General features: G+C 34.7%; 1 protein-coding gene across 3 annotated transcripts in view; it reads right to left on the reverse strand.

The window, feature by feature from the left end:
• Nucleotides 1-22: 22 nt before the first annotated feature.
• TPR (translocated promoter region, nuclear basket protein) overlaps nt 23-20,338 on the reverse strand; it is a 64,071-nt gene continuing 43,755 nt past the window's right edge. Inside the window, exons 38-52 of one of the 3 annotated variants that reach the window (XM_087439034.1) lie at nt 19,056-19,328; nt 18,128-18,276; nt 17,389-17,472; nt 14,714-14,914; nt 13,730-13,861; nt 13,435-13,525; nt 11,032-11,216; nt 9,769-9,837; nt 9,566-9,657; nt 7,177-7,283; nt 5,832-5,939; nt 5,539-5,695; nt 3,691-3,809; nt 836-931; nt 23-223 (exon numbers count right to left, since the gene is read on the reverse strand). In XM_087439034.1, the coding sequence (XP_087295160.1) occupies nt 168-223; nt 836-931; nt 3,691-3,809; nt 5,539-5,695; nt 5,832-5,939; nt 7,177-7,283; nt 9,566-9,657; nt 9,769-9,837; nt 11,032-11,216; nt 13,435-13,525; nt 13,730-13,861; nt 14,714-14,914; nt 17,389-17,472; nt 18,128-18,276; nt 19,056-19,328 (1,919 nt within the window). In that variant the 3' untranslated portion in view covers nt 23-167. Of the gene's footprint in view, nt 224-835; nt 932-3,690; nt 3,810-5,538; nt 5,696-5,831; nt 5,940-7,176; nt 7,284-9,565; nt 9,661-9,768; nt 9,838-11,031; nt 11,217-13,434; nt 13,526-13,729; nt 13,862-14,713; nt 14,915-17,388; nt 17,473-18,127; nt 18,277-19,055; nt 19,329-20,338 lie in introns of all 3 variants that reach the window. The other 2 variants (XM_014783346.2, XM_087439027.1) reach the window with 2 other exon arrangements.

Raw genomic sequence — 20,338 nt, forward strand, 5'->3', positions numbered from 1 at the left:
AAACGAAGAAAAGAATGATACATTTTGACACTGAAATACGTTTTATTAATAAAGAATGTTGAGATAAGCATACCAATTTAAATACAAAAATGTTTTTAAACTCGACAATCATTACACTAAAACAGATTTGACAATCTTATTCACAGTTATTGCAGTTTACAGAACATTTAACTAATATTTCCTCTATTTATTCCTCCTCTCCCTCCCATTGCATGGCTCACACCTGTAAGAGAAAAAAAAGAATTAAACAATGCATCTTTTAAGAAGTTAGCTCAAAACTAGAGTATTCATTTATCCTAGGTTATTATAAAAATTTTTCTCAATATCAAATATCTAGGCATGTAGATATAAAACTGTGCTATTTCACATCTTTAGTGGAAACTATTACAACAATTAGAAATATTTTTATGACATGAATGCAATTTCTAATAATTACATTAGAAATCAGAGATATTAAAATTTTACATTTTTTTACTTGCTAAACAAAGTCACAAAGCCTTATTCTACTGAATAAAAAGTATAATAACGACAGGCAGAGATGTAACAAATGACTATATAGCACTATAACACTTTAGTTTCTCCAAATCTTACTTTGAATTCAAGGAAGAAATGGAGAAATATATAAGCACATATTCATTGTATACCTATGGTATACAATTCCATCTGTAAGCTTATAGATTAGTAAACATCACATGCTCAATGTGTAATTATTTAATCAATCCTTGGAACATTTTTTTTTAAAAACTAGATACAAGTTGTAAGCTTAAGGACTAGAAAGTTTGTTCTATTTATTAGTATCTCACATCCTATCACGTACTCAATGTTAGAAATTTACCTCTCTGTCTGTTAAACTGACGACCACGAACACCTTGTCTCAATGTTGTCTGAAGTCTGACTCGTCTGAAAGGCTTTGGCTGATTACTGCTAGTATCTAAGAAGAAAAACATTAAGATATAAGAAAGCAAGTTAAAAAACAAGAAAGCAGTTATAATGGCAAAAACTAATTACTAAATGAATGCATGGATAAAATGAAGAGGTGTCTATTTGCTTTCAGTATTTAAAAGTTGTTTGTTTTTAAACAAGAGACATTTAACAAACAAAAAAGGGTAAAAAGGAAAAAAAAATTTATTTGAAAAAAAAGGTGCTTGACTTTTTTCATTCATTCACTCAACTAATTTAATAAATATTTATTTGGTGCCTAAGACACTGTGCTAGGGGTTGGGAAATACAATAGACAACAAAATATCACGTCCCTCAGGAAACAACAGTCCATTACAATATAACATGACTCACATCTGACTCTTCTCTTTTCTGGACACCCCAAATCCAATTATTAGCAAATCTTCCCAGCTCTAATTTAAATATATATCTTAAATTGACCTCTTTTCACAACCTTAACTCTATCATCCAGCCTAAAATACCATCATCTTTACCCTGAATTATTGCAACATCTTCCAAACTTTCTCCCTGTTGCTGCCCAATACTCATTTTCAGTCTCTTCTCTACACAGCAGCCAAACTGATACTGTTAAGTCTTTAAGTTAGATCATGTCACTACTCGATCTGAAGCCCTCCAAAAGCTTATATCCCGGAAAGCCAAAGCAATTCCAGTGATCTACCAGATCCATCCTCCCCAACCCCCATCCCATCTCCTGTGAGGCTCTCTCCGTCCTTGCTGGGCTGCGGCCGCACTGGGCTCCCTGCTGACCTTGGACACCACACGCTGCTGCCTTATGGACTTGGCATCTGCTATTTCTCTCGTCCTGGAACACTCTTCCCTCACGTCACTGTGTGGCTTCTCTCCCTTAGCTCTTTCACGCCTTCGCTTAAATGTCTCTTTCTTAGTAATGCTTTCTGTGAAATTGCCCAGCAGTCGAATATTTGTTGACCAAAGGAATAACTGCTCAGATGCGAAGGTTTAGTATTTTAGATTATCAAATAAACTTAAAGATATCTTAATTTCATATCATACTGTAAAAGGTAACAAGAACTATATTTTCTGATGCAAGCCCTGGTAAGATATAACTAGTATCCATTCTTCCGTTGAGGAAAGAATTCTCATGGGACATCAGAATATAACTGGGGGTACAGAAATTCAGTAAATGTATTATTAATAATTATGATAGGTAGAATTTTTTTCAGCCTTGTGTGTAAAGCATTGAGATGTATACTTTACATACATTCTTTCTTTTTTTTTTTAATGGTATTTTTTTTTTTTTTGTGAGGAAGATCAGCCCTGAGCTAACATCCATGCTAATCCTCCTCTTTTTGCTGAGGAAGACCGGCCCTGAGCCAACATCCATTGCCAATCCTCCTCCTTTTCTTTTTTTCCCCCCCCCCGAAGCCCCAGTAGATAGTTGTACGTCACAGTTGCACATCCTTCTAGTTGCTGTATGTGGGACACGGCCTCAGCATGGCCAGAGAAGTGGTGTGCCGGTGCGCGCCCAGGATCCAAACCCGGGCCGTCAGTAGCGGAGCGCGCGCACTTAACCACTAAGCCACAGGGCCGGCCCTACATACATTATTTCTAATCTTGACTGAAAGATTAGTTATCAATGTCCATACTTCATAATGAAATGTGCAGAGATTTAGTTACTAGCTGTTAAAAGGTGGATATGGGACTTAAATCTAGGGATGTTGGCTAAGAATTTGACATGTCATAGAAAAGCAGCTGAGAGGGAGAAGAAGAGATTTTGAGATAGCAAAGTTCCATGACTGAAAAAAGTAACAACTGAATAGATCTTCCATAAATCCTGAGAGTTCCAGGACAGTTTGAAAAGTACTGTTATAAAAAATTCAAAATGAAAATAATCAGAGTGGATGACTGAGTACTACTGTATTTCTTCAATAATAAGAGTAATTCCCTACCTAAAAATTGTGAGGTAGACAAGCTAGTATAGTGTTTAAAAGTGGAGTTTCTGGAGCCAAATTTCTCGAGTATGCATCCTGGCTTGCCCATAATTTACTAGCTATGTGACTTTGGAGAAGTTATTCAACCTTTCTGTGCCTCAGTTTCCATATCTATAAAATGGGGATAAGTCCTTACCACATTGGGTTGTGTGAAAATTAAATGAGTAAATAACATGTAAAGGGCTTAGAATACTGCCTGATACACAGTAAGTGCTCAATAAATGTTACTTATGTTTTAAAAAGTGATACAGAAATAATTTTTATTGTAGGAAAGGTACAAAAAATAGCCTTTTTCAAAGTTAACTTAAAAAGCTACACTTTGAAACTGTTTATATCAGTAAATTTCAAACATTTTTTTGAAGCAACAACCTCCCATCCCTCAACTCTCCGTATCAAATCTCAAGTAGAACAAATAAAAATGGAGCTGCTCTGGTTTCAACAGAGGCAGGAGACCTGAAGTAATACTCCTTAGCTTCCCTTCCAGTAATCCATCCCCCACAGCCCCTGGAGCACCTCTAATACAACCAATTTCCTTTAATATAAACCAAGTTCCCTTTAATATAATAAAATTTCCCTTTTAAATAAAGCATTTTAGGGGCCGGCCCTGTGGCTTAGTGGTTAAGTGTGCGTGCTCCACTACTGGCACCTCGGGTTGGGATCCCGGGCGCGCACCGACGCACCGCTTCTCTGGCCATGCTGAGGCCGTGTCCCACATGGCCTCATGGTCCCCGTGTGTTTTGCAAACAAGTTTGATGTATTGAAGTCAAGAGCAGGAACTTACCTACAGAAGAACTGGAAGGAGGATCCTGGCTGGTGGAAGGAAGGTCTGACTCATCAGATGCTTGAACAGGCTCTTCTTCCTGCTGGCTATCAATTTCCAGGCCTGCTTCAGAAGTAATACTAAGAAAGGAAAACAAAAATTGATTAGAAAATATCAAACTCATCCTAGAATGCATTCTAAATTATTCCCAAACTCTTTCTGATATAGTTTGACACTCAAATAACCTAGAGCTCCCATCCAATTCAAAATTGCAGCTTGATATTGGCAACCATATATTTTTTTTTTCAGGGACGGGGGAAAGACAGCTCAAGTTGCTTTCCTCACTCTGAGTTCTCACTAGGATATGTTCCGATTTAAGTTTTTGTTTTTCCTCTTCTTTTGTTCTTTTTGACAAAGGATATTCACATTCTTGACATTCACAAGAGATACATTATCCAGATTTTGATAAATCTCAGAAGAATTTTCTAGGAAAGCAGAGAACTAAAATAATTCACAACTATTAACGATACACTACTAACTCACCATGGGCTCTAGCCCAGATGAGACAGGCTGTGGGTATGTGAATTCCTGGTTCAATGGCTATAACTCCATCTCTCTTGCTCCCATTTAAGAAAGCACACCAAAAAGCAAGTGAGGAAGATAAGAGTACAAGAATAACTTGGATCTGCTCCAGTTTTTATCATTTGAAAACTTCAGTACAGTTATTAGTAACAATGCACCTGAAAGATCTCTCTCGAGATCTCTCTACGTGCTGAAGTTGGGAAGTGCCCGTGAAGTGTAAAGCACATCAGGCTGAAGTCAGGAGTCAAATCCAGTCTGAGCCAGTTACCAGTGGCATAGCTTAAGCAAGTTATTTTAACATGCTCTGAGTCTAAGCTTTCTCATTTGTAAAATGGAGACAATACTTTGCAGAGATATTGTGTGGGTTAGAAATGTCATATATAAAGTGACTTGCATATATGGTAGGAATTAATGGCAGCTAGTATTCTCAGTAGGGTCTGTAACCTCCAAAAAATTAAGTAGCGCTGTGTTAGAGCATAATAATAAACGTGCTTTTTTCCTCATATACTAGAGTTGGCCTATAGTTACACTAAGAAACACTGCTAAGTAAAACAAAATCTTTGAGCTTTACCTAGGAAATCTGAGTTCTATTTTGAGCTATACTTCTGACATGAAGTAGTCTTTTTATTTTATAAAGAATTAGGTTCCACCTTGACAGATAAACTTCTCCAAGACCACTGTCCAGTGGTTCTTTATACTAAATTATTCCACTTCCTTTGGCTTAAGAAAGATCCAGATGATCTATCACAAAATATTTCTTTTGTCAAATTTTGTTTATAACTAATGTGTTAAAAATGTAGTCAGGTCTTGAAAACTACTAGAAAATTTCTAATTTTTAAGAAGTCAGTTTTTCAGACACCAAGTTCTAAATGCACATAAATAAACAATAAGTGAGGTACACTTGAGAGCCCACTACTTAATGGAAAGTGAGTCATTTCCTAATATTCCTATTTTCAACAGAAAGACTTCTTTCTTGGGGAAAAGTTCAAGTAGCTACGTTAATGGAATGGTACCAATAATTTTAAAGAAATACTTTTTTTTTGACTACGACATGCAATTTTCAGGGAGATAACCATTTTTAACATTGTCTTCTGTAATAACAATCTTCAAGTCCTAAAACATATTACTCTATGCAAAAATTAGTCTTTCAATATGTATGGCTCCATTTACTTTTTAATAGGATCCTTTTGAAAATACAGCTCAACAAATTGTTTCCTGGCTAAAGGAAAACAAATGTAAAAGACTAACAAATCTAAAGCAAGCAAAAATTACAAAGTAAACATTTACCCTTCAGATTCTGCCTCCACAAATACTTCATCTCCATCATCACCTGTTGCTGTTTCATTTGTTGTGGATAAAGTGCCAGTGGATGTTGTCACCATTGGAACAGACTGAGAGGCATGCTCTGAAGCATCAGAGGTGGTACTCTCAGTAAATACGGTTACTTCAAAAAGAAAAGACCAAAAAAGCAATGAGAACTTTAACTTTGTGGTTTACCTAATTTTTAGCCAGAAGATGTCTCACAGGTTTCCATTTTACCAATAAAACACATAATCTACTAATCTGCCTTTGATACCTACCTGGGGCTGCTACTTGCAGAGGAGTAGTGGGAACACTTCGGCCACCTGACTCTTCTTCATGAGCTAGGAAGAGGGGTGTTTCATACATTCCTAAACCTAAAGACAATTCTAAATATTAATGAATGATTGAAAAAACATAAAACTGTCAATATGCCAGGTATCTGAAAGAAAAAAATTAATCAGCAGAGACATACAACTTTGTTGAAGCCCACCAAGCAAAAATCAATCCCTCAAAATTGTAAATACAATTTAAACACATCTTTTAAGCTCCCTAACACTAACAATAATTTAAGTACCCTAAAAAACCAGCCAAAATGCTGCTCTTACAGTTTCATACAAGCTAACTTTATTGAGTCCCCAACTATGAACTAGGTACTGTGTTAGAATCTACTCCTCACCAAAACTGCAAGGTATTATTAGTCCCCCTCTTCCTAAAGAAACTGAATTTCAAGGAGATTAATTAACTTTTCCCAAGTTACAAAGCTAGTAAGTGGTGGCATTCCAATTTAAGCCTAGATCTAACTTCCAAGTCTAGGAATTGCCCTATAATACAAAGTCATATTAAAATTTGAATATATATGAAGTCAATTCACAATTTTATATTGGTAGAGGTATGCAGTGTTAGAACTAATATCCTAAAACACCAGGGACTAAAATATGTTGTATGACTTATATGAGGACTGCAGATTAATCTTTTGTTTTGGGCTTATTATTAAAGTAGTAATTCCTATTCACCTACAAAATGCTGACATAGCTTCCCAGCAACATAGTGGGTTATATGGACGCCAACTGAGTATTAAAGGTAACTCCAGAAATAGCATAATTCATGTCCAAATAGCCAACTACTATTACTTAATTTAGGGGTCATTTTATTCCACATTATTTTTAACATTTTATTTTCTGTATTTTTAATATTAATGGCGATATCTAACTAGTTTTATAAATTTAACTAAGAATGTTAAATGTCAAACTGAACAGAAAATACGCTGCATTCCTTCCAATAACTTAAAAACGGCTGGTAGTACCTATGTATATTAATTAGTTCAACCAATATTCCTGAATACTTAGTCATGACGATACTATAGTAGGAGGCAGAAGAGAAACAAATGTAAAAGCTAGTCCTTACGCTCAAAGAACTCAGAACTTTGTTGGAAAGATAAGACTTATATGCAAGGCAATGTTTAATAAGCAGTAAATATATTATAGCTTTTTCCATAAAGTAGCATAGGGTTATTTAAATATCAACTTTTTTATATTTGCTCACTTAAAAAAAAATCACATCAGAATAGTTTAGTACTGTATACATGCAAATCCAGCACATCTAAGCTTTTATTTAGCTATTTACCTCCTTGAGAAGCAAGCTGGCCAAGATCAGAGTGACTAGAACTTGTTTGTGGCATATCTTCAGGTGGCCCAAACCGGAATCTAGGAACACCAGCAACCTGTGGAGAACTAAATAGACAAAAATTAATTTAAGATGAAATTTAAAGTTATCCTATTTAAACTGCAATGATAGAAAAAATACAGAAAGAAAGAATGAGCATAAATGAAGTGGGAAGGAAACAGACTGAAATAAAGTTGACAAAGGAATTCTTACTTATAAAGATATTTTGAAAATATCAGTTGTCATTTAGTAATAATATGAATCATATGATTCACAGTATATGTGCTTTATACATAAATTTCAGCTCTCTTGAACTATACCTCACATTTCTTGAATCTGCTCGAAATCTCTATAGATTTCTATCTCTATCTCTGTAGATAAACTGAAAGCAACACAAATGCAACGAGATGTAACCAAAAAAGTTGGAATGAAGTCACGAGACAAAGTTTTGTCTCAGTTTTCACTGTTTAATCATAGATAAATCAGGTCACCTCTCTAGCCCATTTCTTATCTGAAAGAGTTCACTAAATGGCTTCCAACGTCTAAAAACAAGCTAATATTAGATTGCTAGAAACTTGTTTTCCCCCTGTTGTAATAACACTATCATCCATCTTCCTGCCCATAATTCAGGATATAAAACAGTATAATCTCATTCTTTCCCCACTCCTTACCCTATCCTTCCTTAGCTAGCCAGCTCCTAATGTTTATGGAATATACCTCTATAATAACTCTTGAATCTATCTGCTTTTCCATTTCAACACTATTCCTTTAGTTAAGGCCATTCTCTTTCAGGTGGATTTTTAAACTTGTCTCCATAAAGTTATTCTTCTACAGAAGAACTTTGAGTTCCTCTAAGCTATACGAGAACACTACTGCTTGGCTGGCACTCAGAAACTGTTTCTAAGAATGAGTCTATTTCTGACTGGCTGACTTTTGGAAGGGAGGGACTGACACTGATTGGTTGGCTTGTAAAACTGTGTCAGCTGAGGTGAGTTGTGGTTACTTAAGCAAATTTAAAACTGGTTCTGATAGCCATGTTACCACATATTACAGAACAATCTTTTTTTTTTTTTTTTTGTGAGGAAGATCAGCCCTGAGCTAACATCCGTGCTAATCCTCCTCTTTTTGCTGAGGGAGGCCTGCTCTGAGCTAACATCTATTGCCAATCCTCCTCCTTTTTTCTCCCCAAAGCCCCAGTAGATAGTTGTATGTCATAGTTGCACATCCTTCTAGTTGCTGTATGTGGGACGCGGCCTCAGCATGGCCGGAGAAGCGGTGCGTCGATGTGCGCCCGGGATCCGAACCCCAGCTGCCAGTAGCGGAGCGCGCGCACTTAACCGCTAAGCCACGGGGCCAGCCCCAGATCAATCAATCTTTTCCCAAGTTGGTGGAAACTCTTTTACTCCTATCTACGCAACTAATACTTCAGCCACAATTTAACATGTGTACTTTCATGGAAAGCCTTTTTATGCTTTAAGAGGAGTGGTACAGAACAACAGTTAACATAGGTACTAGAGCCAGACTGACTGGTTTAACACCAAAAACTGCCACTTCTTGGCTGTCTGATCTCTGGCAAATTCATTAACATCTCTGTGCTTCCTTATCTGTAAAAGGGCAACAATAATAGTGTCTACTCTCATAGTTATAAAGATTAAATAAACTGATTCATAGAAATGTTCAATAAGTGTTAGGTCTTCTTTTCCAAGACTCAGTTCAATGCTGTCCCCATTAAGTCCTCTCAATTCTTTTCCTCCAACTATTGGAATGAATCACTTCTTCATTTGTATTAACAAAGCCTCTTGCTTTATGCCTCTATTCTCCAAGATTGTTTAGGTTATAGTTAGCTGCCCACATGCTCAGCTTTCACAATAATACTATTCATCACGATCACTAACTACCAACACCTTCGCGAACATCTATAACATCTAAACATGTTAAAATAAATTAATTCATTTAATTCTCACAACTTATAAGTAGGAACTATTGTATTATTATTCCCATTAGTAAAATGAGGATACTCAGGAACAGAGAACCTAAGCAACCTGACACAGCTAGAAGGCAGTACAGCTAGGTTTCAAACCCAGGCATGCTGACTCTAAAGTCTGAGTTCTTAACCATTATTATCCTGCCTTTAAACTGCAAATTTCTGATGGAAGCAACTGTATTTCATTCACCTCTATATAATTTTCCCAGCACAATTACATCCTCAACCCTCCTACCCACAAGTGCTTAATACACAGTAGAGAAGGACTCAACAAATAACGAGTTAATCAAATGTAAACAAATTAACAGGGAAACAGGAAGAATTTAATAGTCAGTCACAAAATATCTTTCTCTTTCATTAACTTACTGAATTGCTTCAGCAAATCCATCAGTACGATGTGGCACCACAAGAGTTGGGGTACTTGGAACTGTTCTGTCTTCATCATCAAAAAAATGCTGCTGCTGAAACAGAAAACAGGAACTAAACAGGCATGACAGGAACATACACATGGACTATACAAATATCTGCTGAACAAATGAATCGCTTTTATGTAGTGGATAGGTACTTACCATGCCACCTATTCCTGGAGTCAATTGAAGCCCACGTCCTACAGACTGCCTCCGTGTCATCTGAATTCTCTGTGTCAAGAAAGGAATTACATTTATTTTAAGGAATTAGGCAATGAAACACACACCAAATATCAACAGATAACGCTTATTATGCTGGTAATAAAGTAGTTGAAATATTAGCAGATAATGTAATCATCAGGATACTTTCTTAGGAAAAACAGCTACTAATCTTGTACTAAGGAAATCAGTTTTAAACAGTGACAAATTTTTAATTATATAGACTATAGTATTAACCAAGAGACAAATATTTTATTAACCAATAGACAAAATATTAACCAATATTTAAAACCAATCTCTGATCTTACGTATATGTAACTAATTTAGTTCCTATCTCCTTAATGTAAATGTTACTAAGTATGCCTTTGGATCTTAAGGCTTAATTATCCTTTGGGGTTCAAACAGCAGTACTGACTACATATAAATTGTTTCCCAATTTAGACATTTCTAAATTGATAGACTTGGTATATTTTGCAGGATCCATACACAATCTTTTAAGCCTTTGTATTTTCACATAATGAGGGCTTAATCTTCACCAGTGGTATTTTAGTAGAATCTATACTTGACAGTGTTCAGTACACTAAAAGGTAAGACTTAAGCTAGATTATTAATAGAGGCTTTGTACTTATCCTACTGTTTTTGCAGGAGCTTCTCATTAAGAGATGTCTAACCTTACTACAAAGAGTGCTACATATAAAGGGTCATGCACACCTTCATTAATTTTAAAAGTGGAAATTAATATGTGACTGCAAAAAAGTGAGAGGAAAAAGTGTTAAACAGAATAGAAATTTCATGTTTTTTAAAAACGTGTGCATCTGAGAGAAAAAAATCTTCAAAAGAGGTAGTGGTCAGTTGCTAAAATACATTTTACTTGAATTAAAATTCAAGAAAATCTTTTTCTTTTTTAACCTGTAGAAACAGTGACCAGACTTCTATTTGCTCTGACTATAATCACTTCAAGTTATACACAACTTTTAGTAAGCCCTGCCTTTCCAAAGTTCACTCCATTTATGAAGTAAATTATTGCCATATTTCAATGAAAAGAAATCAGATTAGTTTCAGCACAAAAAATTTTATGAAAAATGACAAAACATTAAAAAGTTCATTTAATTTCTGGGGAAAAAAAGTAACATCCAATGGAAAGAAAGGAAGAAAAGCCAAGATTCTTTAAAGTTCATTTTTCAGAATGACCAGTACTTTTAATACCTGAACTGGTGGTCCCAATTCTTGAGGTGGAGCATGAATGGTCAGTCTTGGGGGAAGTGGGTGTGGTGGGCGTCTTGGTGACTGAGGTGCTCGAGGGGTCTGTCTTTCAGATGCTGATGATGGCTGCTGCTCTCTAGCAATCTCCTGGGAAAAAGACGACTCTGCAGTACCTGTATTTCCTTCACCTACAGGAAAAGAGAAGCTTATTTGGAACTATTAAATTTACCACAAAATAACTTGGACAATCCCTGGAAGAATAAATCTTGCCACTAGGAATGTTCACCTCACTCATATTTTCAGAAGGAAAGTAGCGAGGCATGGTGGACCCAGAGATAATCAATTATCAATTATCAACTGTATGATCTTAGGCAACTCCTTTAACCTCCTTGAGTCTATTTCTTTGGTTAGTTAATGGAACAAAGGTAACCTACAAGAAAAGTTTTTCTGAAGATTTCAAACAACGGATATAAAGCACTTAGCCTAACACATGATAAAATAAACATTTAATAAATTTTGGTTCATATTATTAAAATGGGAAAATTACTCAAAGTCAGACCATTATGATACCAGTATTATATTCAAATAGGGTGAAGGAGATTAGGAAAAAGCCTTACGATGACACATACACGCATGCATACATACATACATTTATTTATTTATTTATGTGAGGAAGATCAGCTCTGAGCTAACATCCACTGCCGATCCCCCTCTTTTTGCTGAGGAAGATTGGCCCTGGGCTAAGATCCGGGCCCACCTTCCTCTACTTTTTTTATATGGGACGCTGCCACAGCATGGCTTGACAAGCGGTGCACTGGTCCATGCCCGGGATCCGAACCTGTGAACCCCAGGCTGCCAAAGCGGAGCGCGCGAACTTAACCGCTATGCCACCGGGCTGGCCCTACGATGATACTTTTATATTCTGGTTTTCCTAAATTTTCAACTTCAGCGGTCCTTCAGATGCCTGGGTCTTCTACATACATGGCAGAAACAAAAGAAGTTGTTCCCACTGTGAAAAGTTGAATAGGACATCACAGAATTTAGTAGTTTAAAAGTCTGAGGTCTAGAATCAGATTCTAGCTCTAACCTTAACAGCTATGTAACCTCAGTTAAGTCACTTTGCTTCTGTTTCTCAGATTCTTTCTTGGTACCTAAACCTGATAAGTTTACCGTAAGAATTAATTAAATACAAGTACAGTTTCTCAGAAAAAGCATTTTTTGTAACTATCGACAATGTACCAAATCCATCCACTAACTTAATTTTATCCAGACTATTAGGACTATTTTTGCTTGATTGTAAAAAAGAAAAGAAAGTCTCCAACAAGAAAGTATTCAATGAGCATCTGTTATATGCTTTGTATCTGGGAAAAATGGCTATGAACACTTGCCCTCAAAAGATTTAACTTTTAATAATAATACCTAAAGAGGCAAAAAATTTTCCTCTATATCCCAATTACGTGATACACAAAAGATGTTTCCTAAATCTACAAAATGTTTTATAAAATGCACATTATTACCCAAAGTATCCTCCTCTTCCCTTATCTCCTTATCTCCCTTAAAAAGTAATACTATTCTTCATTATATGGTTTAATATTAGTTTATTTTTCTCTTAAAAAATTTAAAAGTTGAAAAGGTTGCCTGCCCTTGCTTTCCTTAATTCAAATGCGCATATATATACCTTGTACTTTTAAATACAGAGGGCTATATGGAAATTCAGATATACTGTTTTCCCATTAGTCTAAATATATAAAGTTTTACTATATTACTATTAATGATTTTGGCTCCGTATTATCTATAAAACCAGGATATTATACCAGATGATCACCAATTCTTTAAAACACAATTTAAAACGATTGTAAAATAAAATTATTTTCTATAAATTCCATAATCCTTTACCACCTACAACATTTAGCGGACCTCCAAGGACTCATCCTTTCAACACTTAACAAAAGGCGTGCTATATTGATCAAAAAATCTTTTATTCACTGCGAAACTAGACAACACTGCAAAGCTCCAATATCCACAAATCTTGAAACATAGCTTGAACAGACTGACCTCTTCTGGTGGTGAACTGCTGTTACCACTGTTGAAAGTCCCCAATTTAATTTTTCCACTTAATAAGAATAGTAGCAACACATGGCATTAATAATACTTTATAGATTTCAAAATGTTTGAATCTGACAGCAGTCTAATGAGGCAGAAAAGATAGTATAATGACTGAATTTTACAGATAAAAATATAGTAGACTTCATGAGAGAATAATAGTGATAAAGCTAAACAAGAGCCAATCTCTTGCTTGCCAATTTACTAACCAAGTTTTATTACCTATGTGATAATTAAATGCAATCCTACTTTAGAAAATATTATCAGAAATATTCAATTAAAAACAACAAACAAAAATCTCACCACTGTTTTGAGAATCAGCAGCTCTCTGATTACTTTCACCTCCACCCATACTTTCTTCTGTCTCTGTACCTGGATCAGTCCCATCGCCACCCTAAAAACAAAATATGAATACTAAGAGCAATAAATCAAATAATTATCTTAAAAAATAAACAAACTAAATTACGGTAAAAAGAAACCTATAGGTATAAAAATTGTAATGTTCTGAGAATACAAGCCTTTTTATATCCTTGGAAAACAGTAAGTTTTTTAAGCCAATTCTTAAAGAAAATGGATGGTCAAAATTCTAGCCAGTTACCTCAGCATCATCGGCTTCATATCCATCATTGCCATCTGCACTACCAGTGCCTTCATTACTATCTTCACCCTCATCTCCCATCCCTGTGTCATCTTCATCATCATCATCATCTTCTTCATCTTCTTCATAATCCTAGTAAAAAATCCCCAAGTATAAATAAAGATCTAGGATACGGCACACATGTTCTGCACATCTTCCTACCATTCTTAGACATTTAAGTGACACATCATTGATCAGGATACAGTTGTCCTGTGGAGTTGTGTGGGATTAGTTCAGTGGCAGCAAATATCAAAACTGCAAAGCTTACTGGAATTAGTACAATAACGATCGATTCTGAATTGTAACTGTTCACACGAGGTTGGTTCAAAGATTAAAGCTCCTAGATGTTCACAAAGGTGTCCAGTGATCCACTTTAATCCTAAAGTTAAAATGTGGTGTTACAGAAGAAAATAATGAAATTATATTATACTATGAGTTTTAAAAAAATATTTTGATTAATGAAAAAAACCTAAAATGAGAAGCTGTCAATACAAGATTAACTCTCAAAATAAAATACAAACTTTCACTTAAAATATGCTTCAGTTATCAAGATATCCCAATTTCTTTTAAAAAGAATTATGGGGCTCCATGAGAAAAAAAAATCCTAGTTTCTTCTTTTTTCCTCCAGAAACAATAGAGCTTACAATTAAATCCACAGTCACTTATCAATAAGATTTAGGATTAAGTTTAATTAATCTAACCAATCCTAAAGTGCTTAGCAATCATTTAAAAAAAAAGAACCCTGGGATTTTTTTATCACCTGTTTTACACTCAATTTGATTATAAAATATTAACTTCAGAGGTAATCAGGATAAAAAAAAGCAAAATAATCTATTTAAACTGACAGGGAATCAGAACTTACTGGTTGATGCCTTAGTAGTCCCAAGGATTTCAGCATTTCATTTGGCAGTTTAAAAATACTGAATGATTTCAAACCAAAATTACCTCATGTTCTCCATCATTGTCATCATCATCCTCCTCTTCATCATCACTGTCAATTACAATGACATCATCTCCTTTGCCTTGACCATCTTGGGATGAAGTTGTTGTTTGCTGATCTGATTGAAGGGGTCCAAGGTCTATTTGTAGAGACTGAGAGGTTTCTTCACTGTCTTCCATTGGAGTATAATCTCCCTGGGTGACTCCCTTTAAAAATAAAAAAATCAAAAATTAAAAAAAAAATTTTTTAAGTCAAGTATACCTGAAACTATCAGTGACATACCGTAGATCTAAGAGTACAAAGTACTTGTGGACTACTACCATTTTATTTTTAAAAATATGGTTTTTAAAAGCAGAATTAATTTAAAATATATGCTAAAAAAGTAAACCTTTGGGTTTCTTTACTGTCTTCATATAGAAGAACTATTATAAATCACACTGGGTAATACTCCAATAAAAGAGAAAAAAATATATACAGACATATATGTGTGTCAAAAGTACCAGAGTGATAGTGAAGATCAGTGTTGTCCAACAGAAATATAATGTAAGCCATAATGTGATTCACGTTTGTAATTTAAATTTTCTAATGCAGGTGAAACCAATTTTAATAATACACTAAATACAGCCAAAATATTGTTTCAATATGTAATCACCATAAAAATTATTAATTAGATATTCTACATTTTAAAATTTGTAGTAAGTCTTCAAAATCCGATGTATATTTTATGCTTATAATATATCTCAGTTTGGACTAGCTGTATTTCAAGTGCTCAATAGTCACGGTGGTCAGTTGACAGTACAGTTGCAGACCAAAATCAGAAGAAACAATATTCACGGGCCTGCAACATATAATTAAAAAAAAATTTCCCCCAAACCAGAGTCTGAAAATCACACTAAATAAAATAAGTTATTATTACTGCCTTTTTATAATGACACTTCTCCACTGAAAAAACTGACTGTCCTAAGCCATCAAACTACATTAAAGATACCAGACATAAGAATAACTCTTTGCTTAATCTAGTTCCTCACAATTCCATTTTGTTAGCTACTGAAACAAACTGTAATTTTAACTTTATTTTTGATATTTACTATAAAAAATTAAATGTCTATTTTTTAGTTAAGCACTTGGCAAAATCTATTTTTTATACAAGACAGAAATAATGTCTTGTGAACTAAATCATTCATAAAGATTATGTTTAGTGTAATGGAAAAAATGAGTAAGTCACGGTATAATTAAAAATGTGCCTTAAAGTAACATGCTCATTTCAAAAAAAGCAACACTTATAAAGAACATTTGCTTCATTGTCAGAAAATCAGAAAAATAAACTGTCATACATTCAGTAGATAGTGTTAGAAGGCAGTAATGGTACTTCTGAGTTATAGACAATTTTACCAATCTCAAGTAAAAGCTTTGCACAAAAGATTTTGGTATAATTTAACCAAGTCTGGCAACAAAATAGAAATTCACGTTTTATTATTTCAAAACTGCTATTATGCTCTTCAGATAAGACACTCTCTGAAAGATAAATGAAATAGATGTCATTTAGAGTATATGTATTCATTCTGAAGGTTAAGTTTTGTGTTTTTAGCCAAGGAAAACTGGAAAAATTAACTTAAAAAATTAATGCATCTGGGAAAATAAAATTTACTTGCAATCTATAGTTACTTATGATTAGCTTAAGATAATTCCTTAATTTTATACAGACAAAATAATTTCAGAATAAAATGATCCTGAAAACTTATCCAGACAGAAAATATTGTTTCAAGCTTAAGAACAATCGGAAACCAGAGAGCCTGAGTTCAAATCCCAGCTGCAATGCTATGTGAACTTAGGTAAGTGACTTATCTGGACCCTGGTTTCTTCACCTTCAGAATAGGATTACGAGGATTAAATTAGCTAATAAATGCAAATTTATTAGAACAACACTTGGCATATAGTAATAAGTTCCGTGTTAACTATTGATAGTTAAACTATTAATATTACTATATTATGAATTCTCAATATGCAGGACAGAGGGATAGAAGAAAAGTAAGTAATATTTTGAGTGCCTAATATGTGACAGGTACTATTTTAGGTACTTTACAGTACTAAAAATTATATCATTCCAACAGATGAGAAAATTGAGGCTTAAGGATAATTAATGACTTGCTTGTAGTCATACAGCTTCTAAGAGGTGGAGTTAGGAATGGAACCTAGCGCTTTATAACTTCAATCTGATGCATTGCCACTAGTGAGGTTGCCTCTGGAGAGGCCTCAGCGACAATTCAAAAAATGAAGAAGTGTACACATTCATTTCCTTTCATAGATTATTTTAATTCAGTAAGGGAAGTGATAGAGGAAAACAACAGAGGACCACCAAATGGGGCACTATGGATGAACTCAAGACTCAACCAGCACTCATCCTTCCAAATAATTAAGAGTGGATAATCTTTACTCATGACAACTCTTAGCTTAGAAAATCTGTGCTAAGTATAAACAAAAACATTTCTTTAATAAAGTTTAGAAGGCAGTATACTAATTAGGAGTAAAACAAAGTAGAAATTGCATTGGTAATTCTAATAACATTTTATTAAATATAAAAGCAGTAAGTGAAAAAAAGTCCAAATAACACGTCAATTTGTCAAAGCTTTTCTCATTCATTAAAAGCAACAATTTGCTACTTTAACTATGTCTTACTTACTTCTCCAATGGAATCTTGAGAATCTTGGTTGTATACTTGAGTTTCTACCTCTCCATCAGTACTTTCTTCTGCCATAACTTCTTCCTGAGTCATGATATACAAGCGTGTCAACCACATCAGTTCACTAGATGAAGTGTCACCTGTTCAGCTAATTCTCCCAATGAAACAAAACTCAGATCTATAATTTTATAAAGCTGTACATCAGAAATGTTCATTTATATTTATACACAAAATATAATCAATCACATTTCTTCTAAATATATACAAAATAAGGTTTATGAACATTAACTAAATACATGCTAATGAAATTAATTTAGTAGTCTCAATGTTTGTTAGTAAAACAATTCATTACCATTCATCCTCCACAAAAGAAACTAAAGGAATATAATTTTGGTTAATCTGAGAAAAAGATGCAGGTAAAGTTTAAAATGTCCAGAAGAATATAAACTTCCTTATTCTTTGAATTAAAAAGAAAAATCAACTGAAATGGAATTCAATTTATGTTTTGGTAATGGTGTTTTTTTAATTGAAATGGAAACTAATTGAATTAAAGATATACAAAGGAAAGAAAACATTGTTGGCAACAGCAACAATACCTGGGCTGTCAGTGGAAACTCTGTGGTAAGTTCAACAAGAGAGTTTTCTGGATTTTGGACCCCAGAGATCCATTCACCTAATAATGTTGTAACTGAAAGAATATCTTAGCTCTACTGGTAGAAGTAAAAATAAACAGACACACCTCAGTTCCTACAGGTGTAACACTTTTCAACTTCTTTGGAAGAGGCATTTCCACTGTGTCATCAGAGACCTGGTCTGATGCTTCTATGGTGCTATCCTCTTCCTCTTCACGTGTACGTTTTGGCAAAGAAGAACTTGGGGTAGCTGAAACTTTGAAATTACATAATTTAAATCTTGAATTAGAGCATCATAATAAACACAACTTAGACAAAGTTAATTTTAAAAACATTTTGGTCATTTAACTAAAGAAAGACACACTAAACATTTATTTGGACAAATCAACATAATTTGTTCCTGCTAATCTATGTGTAAATAAAGAGCAACTTATGCTCTGAATCAATGGGCTTATACCTAACCTTTAGTTAATAAAGCCAATCAACTTTAGAGTAACACATCTGATTCACTGTGATTGTACTGATATATAATTCCTATTCACAAAGATTACAGAGGGTCTTCTATAGACATAAAACCCAGGACTCCTTGAATACAAGTAAATTTTGTATGTTTAGATTTGGAAAATTCTTATATGGTCTTCTCTTAGATGTCTTTTATTTCTCAGGACCTGTATTAAGTTACATATGTTATGGGTTATATCACCTTTAAAATCAGTCAAAAAATAACTGGAGGGGAAGAAAGATCTTAATGACAAAAATGAATGATCCAAAACAGAATTCAGTAGTAAACATGAAATAAAATGTTAGGAATATATTCATCCATTCTAATACTTGGTGGAAAACAAGTACGGACAAATGATACTTGAAATGACAAAAATGAACGATCCAAAACAGAATTCAGTAGTAAACATGAAATAAAATGTTAGGAATATATTCATCCATTCTAACACTTGGTAGAAAACAAGTACGGACAAACAATACTTGAAACTATAACTGCACAGGTCTACTAGAATTTCATTTTAAAATTAAACTTACCAGTGCCAAACACTGCTGTGGAAGTAGAAGGTCGCTCAACTGGTGAACTCTGAACCACTTCTACTATGTTTGAGGATGGCTCTTGATTTGTAGGCTCAATCTGAGGATGACTCTGTTGAGTGGGCTGCACAAAAGCAGTGGCCTGTGTTTGTTGCTGAACAGTTAAAATGGGTTGAGGGATAGAAGGCTGGACATTAGGACTAGTTGAACGAACAGATCCACTTGTGCTTCCAAAAACTGGAACATGTTCCACAGGCCCTTCTGACTGCATAGCTGAAAAATAATTATCATATTTAATATATTAAGTCTTCTATTCTTACCAAAGCTGGAATTATCCTTCCCTATTCTGTGTTATAGGTGACATTCTGCATTTCTGCATAGTTATTTGTGTACATATCTCTTACCACTCACTAGACAAAAACAGAGGGTAAAGGTAATGGATTATGCATTTTTGTATTGCCTATGTGACTGATATGATAGTGTGCAGTAAACTGTTGGCTGAATTAAATAAATATCTGAAACTATCTTTACATCTATTATTCTATTTAAATTATAACCAAATCAAGTAAGTGAAATTAAGAAGCTCAAAGTCAAATTATAAGTGTTTATTAAGTACCATTTTGTTTTTAATTGATATAAAATAACCATTAAGTTAAATGGTAATATATCTGATAATCATTTTATTGAATGCAGTTGAAATAAAACATTCTGCACTTTCATAGCATATACACATATATATTTCTAAACACTTGAATAATTTACTGAATTCTAACATTTGTTAAGAATCTATGGGAGGAGAAGTCATGATGGCGGCGTAAGCAGACCCTGAACTCACCTCCTCCCGCGGACACAGCCAATTTACAACTACTCGTGGAAAAATTACCCCTGAAACAGAACTGAAAACTGGATGAGAGCAACTCCTGCAGCAAAGGACAATCCTAATTGAGGTGGAGGAGACAGAAATTCCCTTCTAGAGAGGAAAAACGCTGCTTTCACAAGCCGCAGCGCCTCATGGCTGCCCAGGATGAACCCAAAGGTATGCAGCCCTCCCTGGAGGTGCAGGGCCCTGAGCCGGGGAGCGGCCCCGCTGTGGGCATTTTGTGGACCCAGCACAATCGAGACGAGTGGCATAATATCTGACTTTCCCTGCTACTAAAACATTGGGGAGTACCCCCAGAAAAGCTGGTTCACAAAGAAATTAAAACCGGCTCTTAAAGGGCCCACGCGCAAACTCACCTATTTGAGAAAGCAACCTAAAATCACCAGAAAGGTGCACAATGCTT

Source organism: Ceratotherium simum, chromosome 2 (genome assembly GCF_057802395.1).
Source record: "Ceratotherium simum simum isolate JZ-2026a chromosome 2, ASM5780239v1, whole genome shotgun sequence".
NCBI lineage: Eukaryota > Metazoa > Chordata > Mammalia > Perissodactyla > Rhinocerotidae > Ceratotherium > Ceratotherium simum.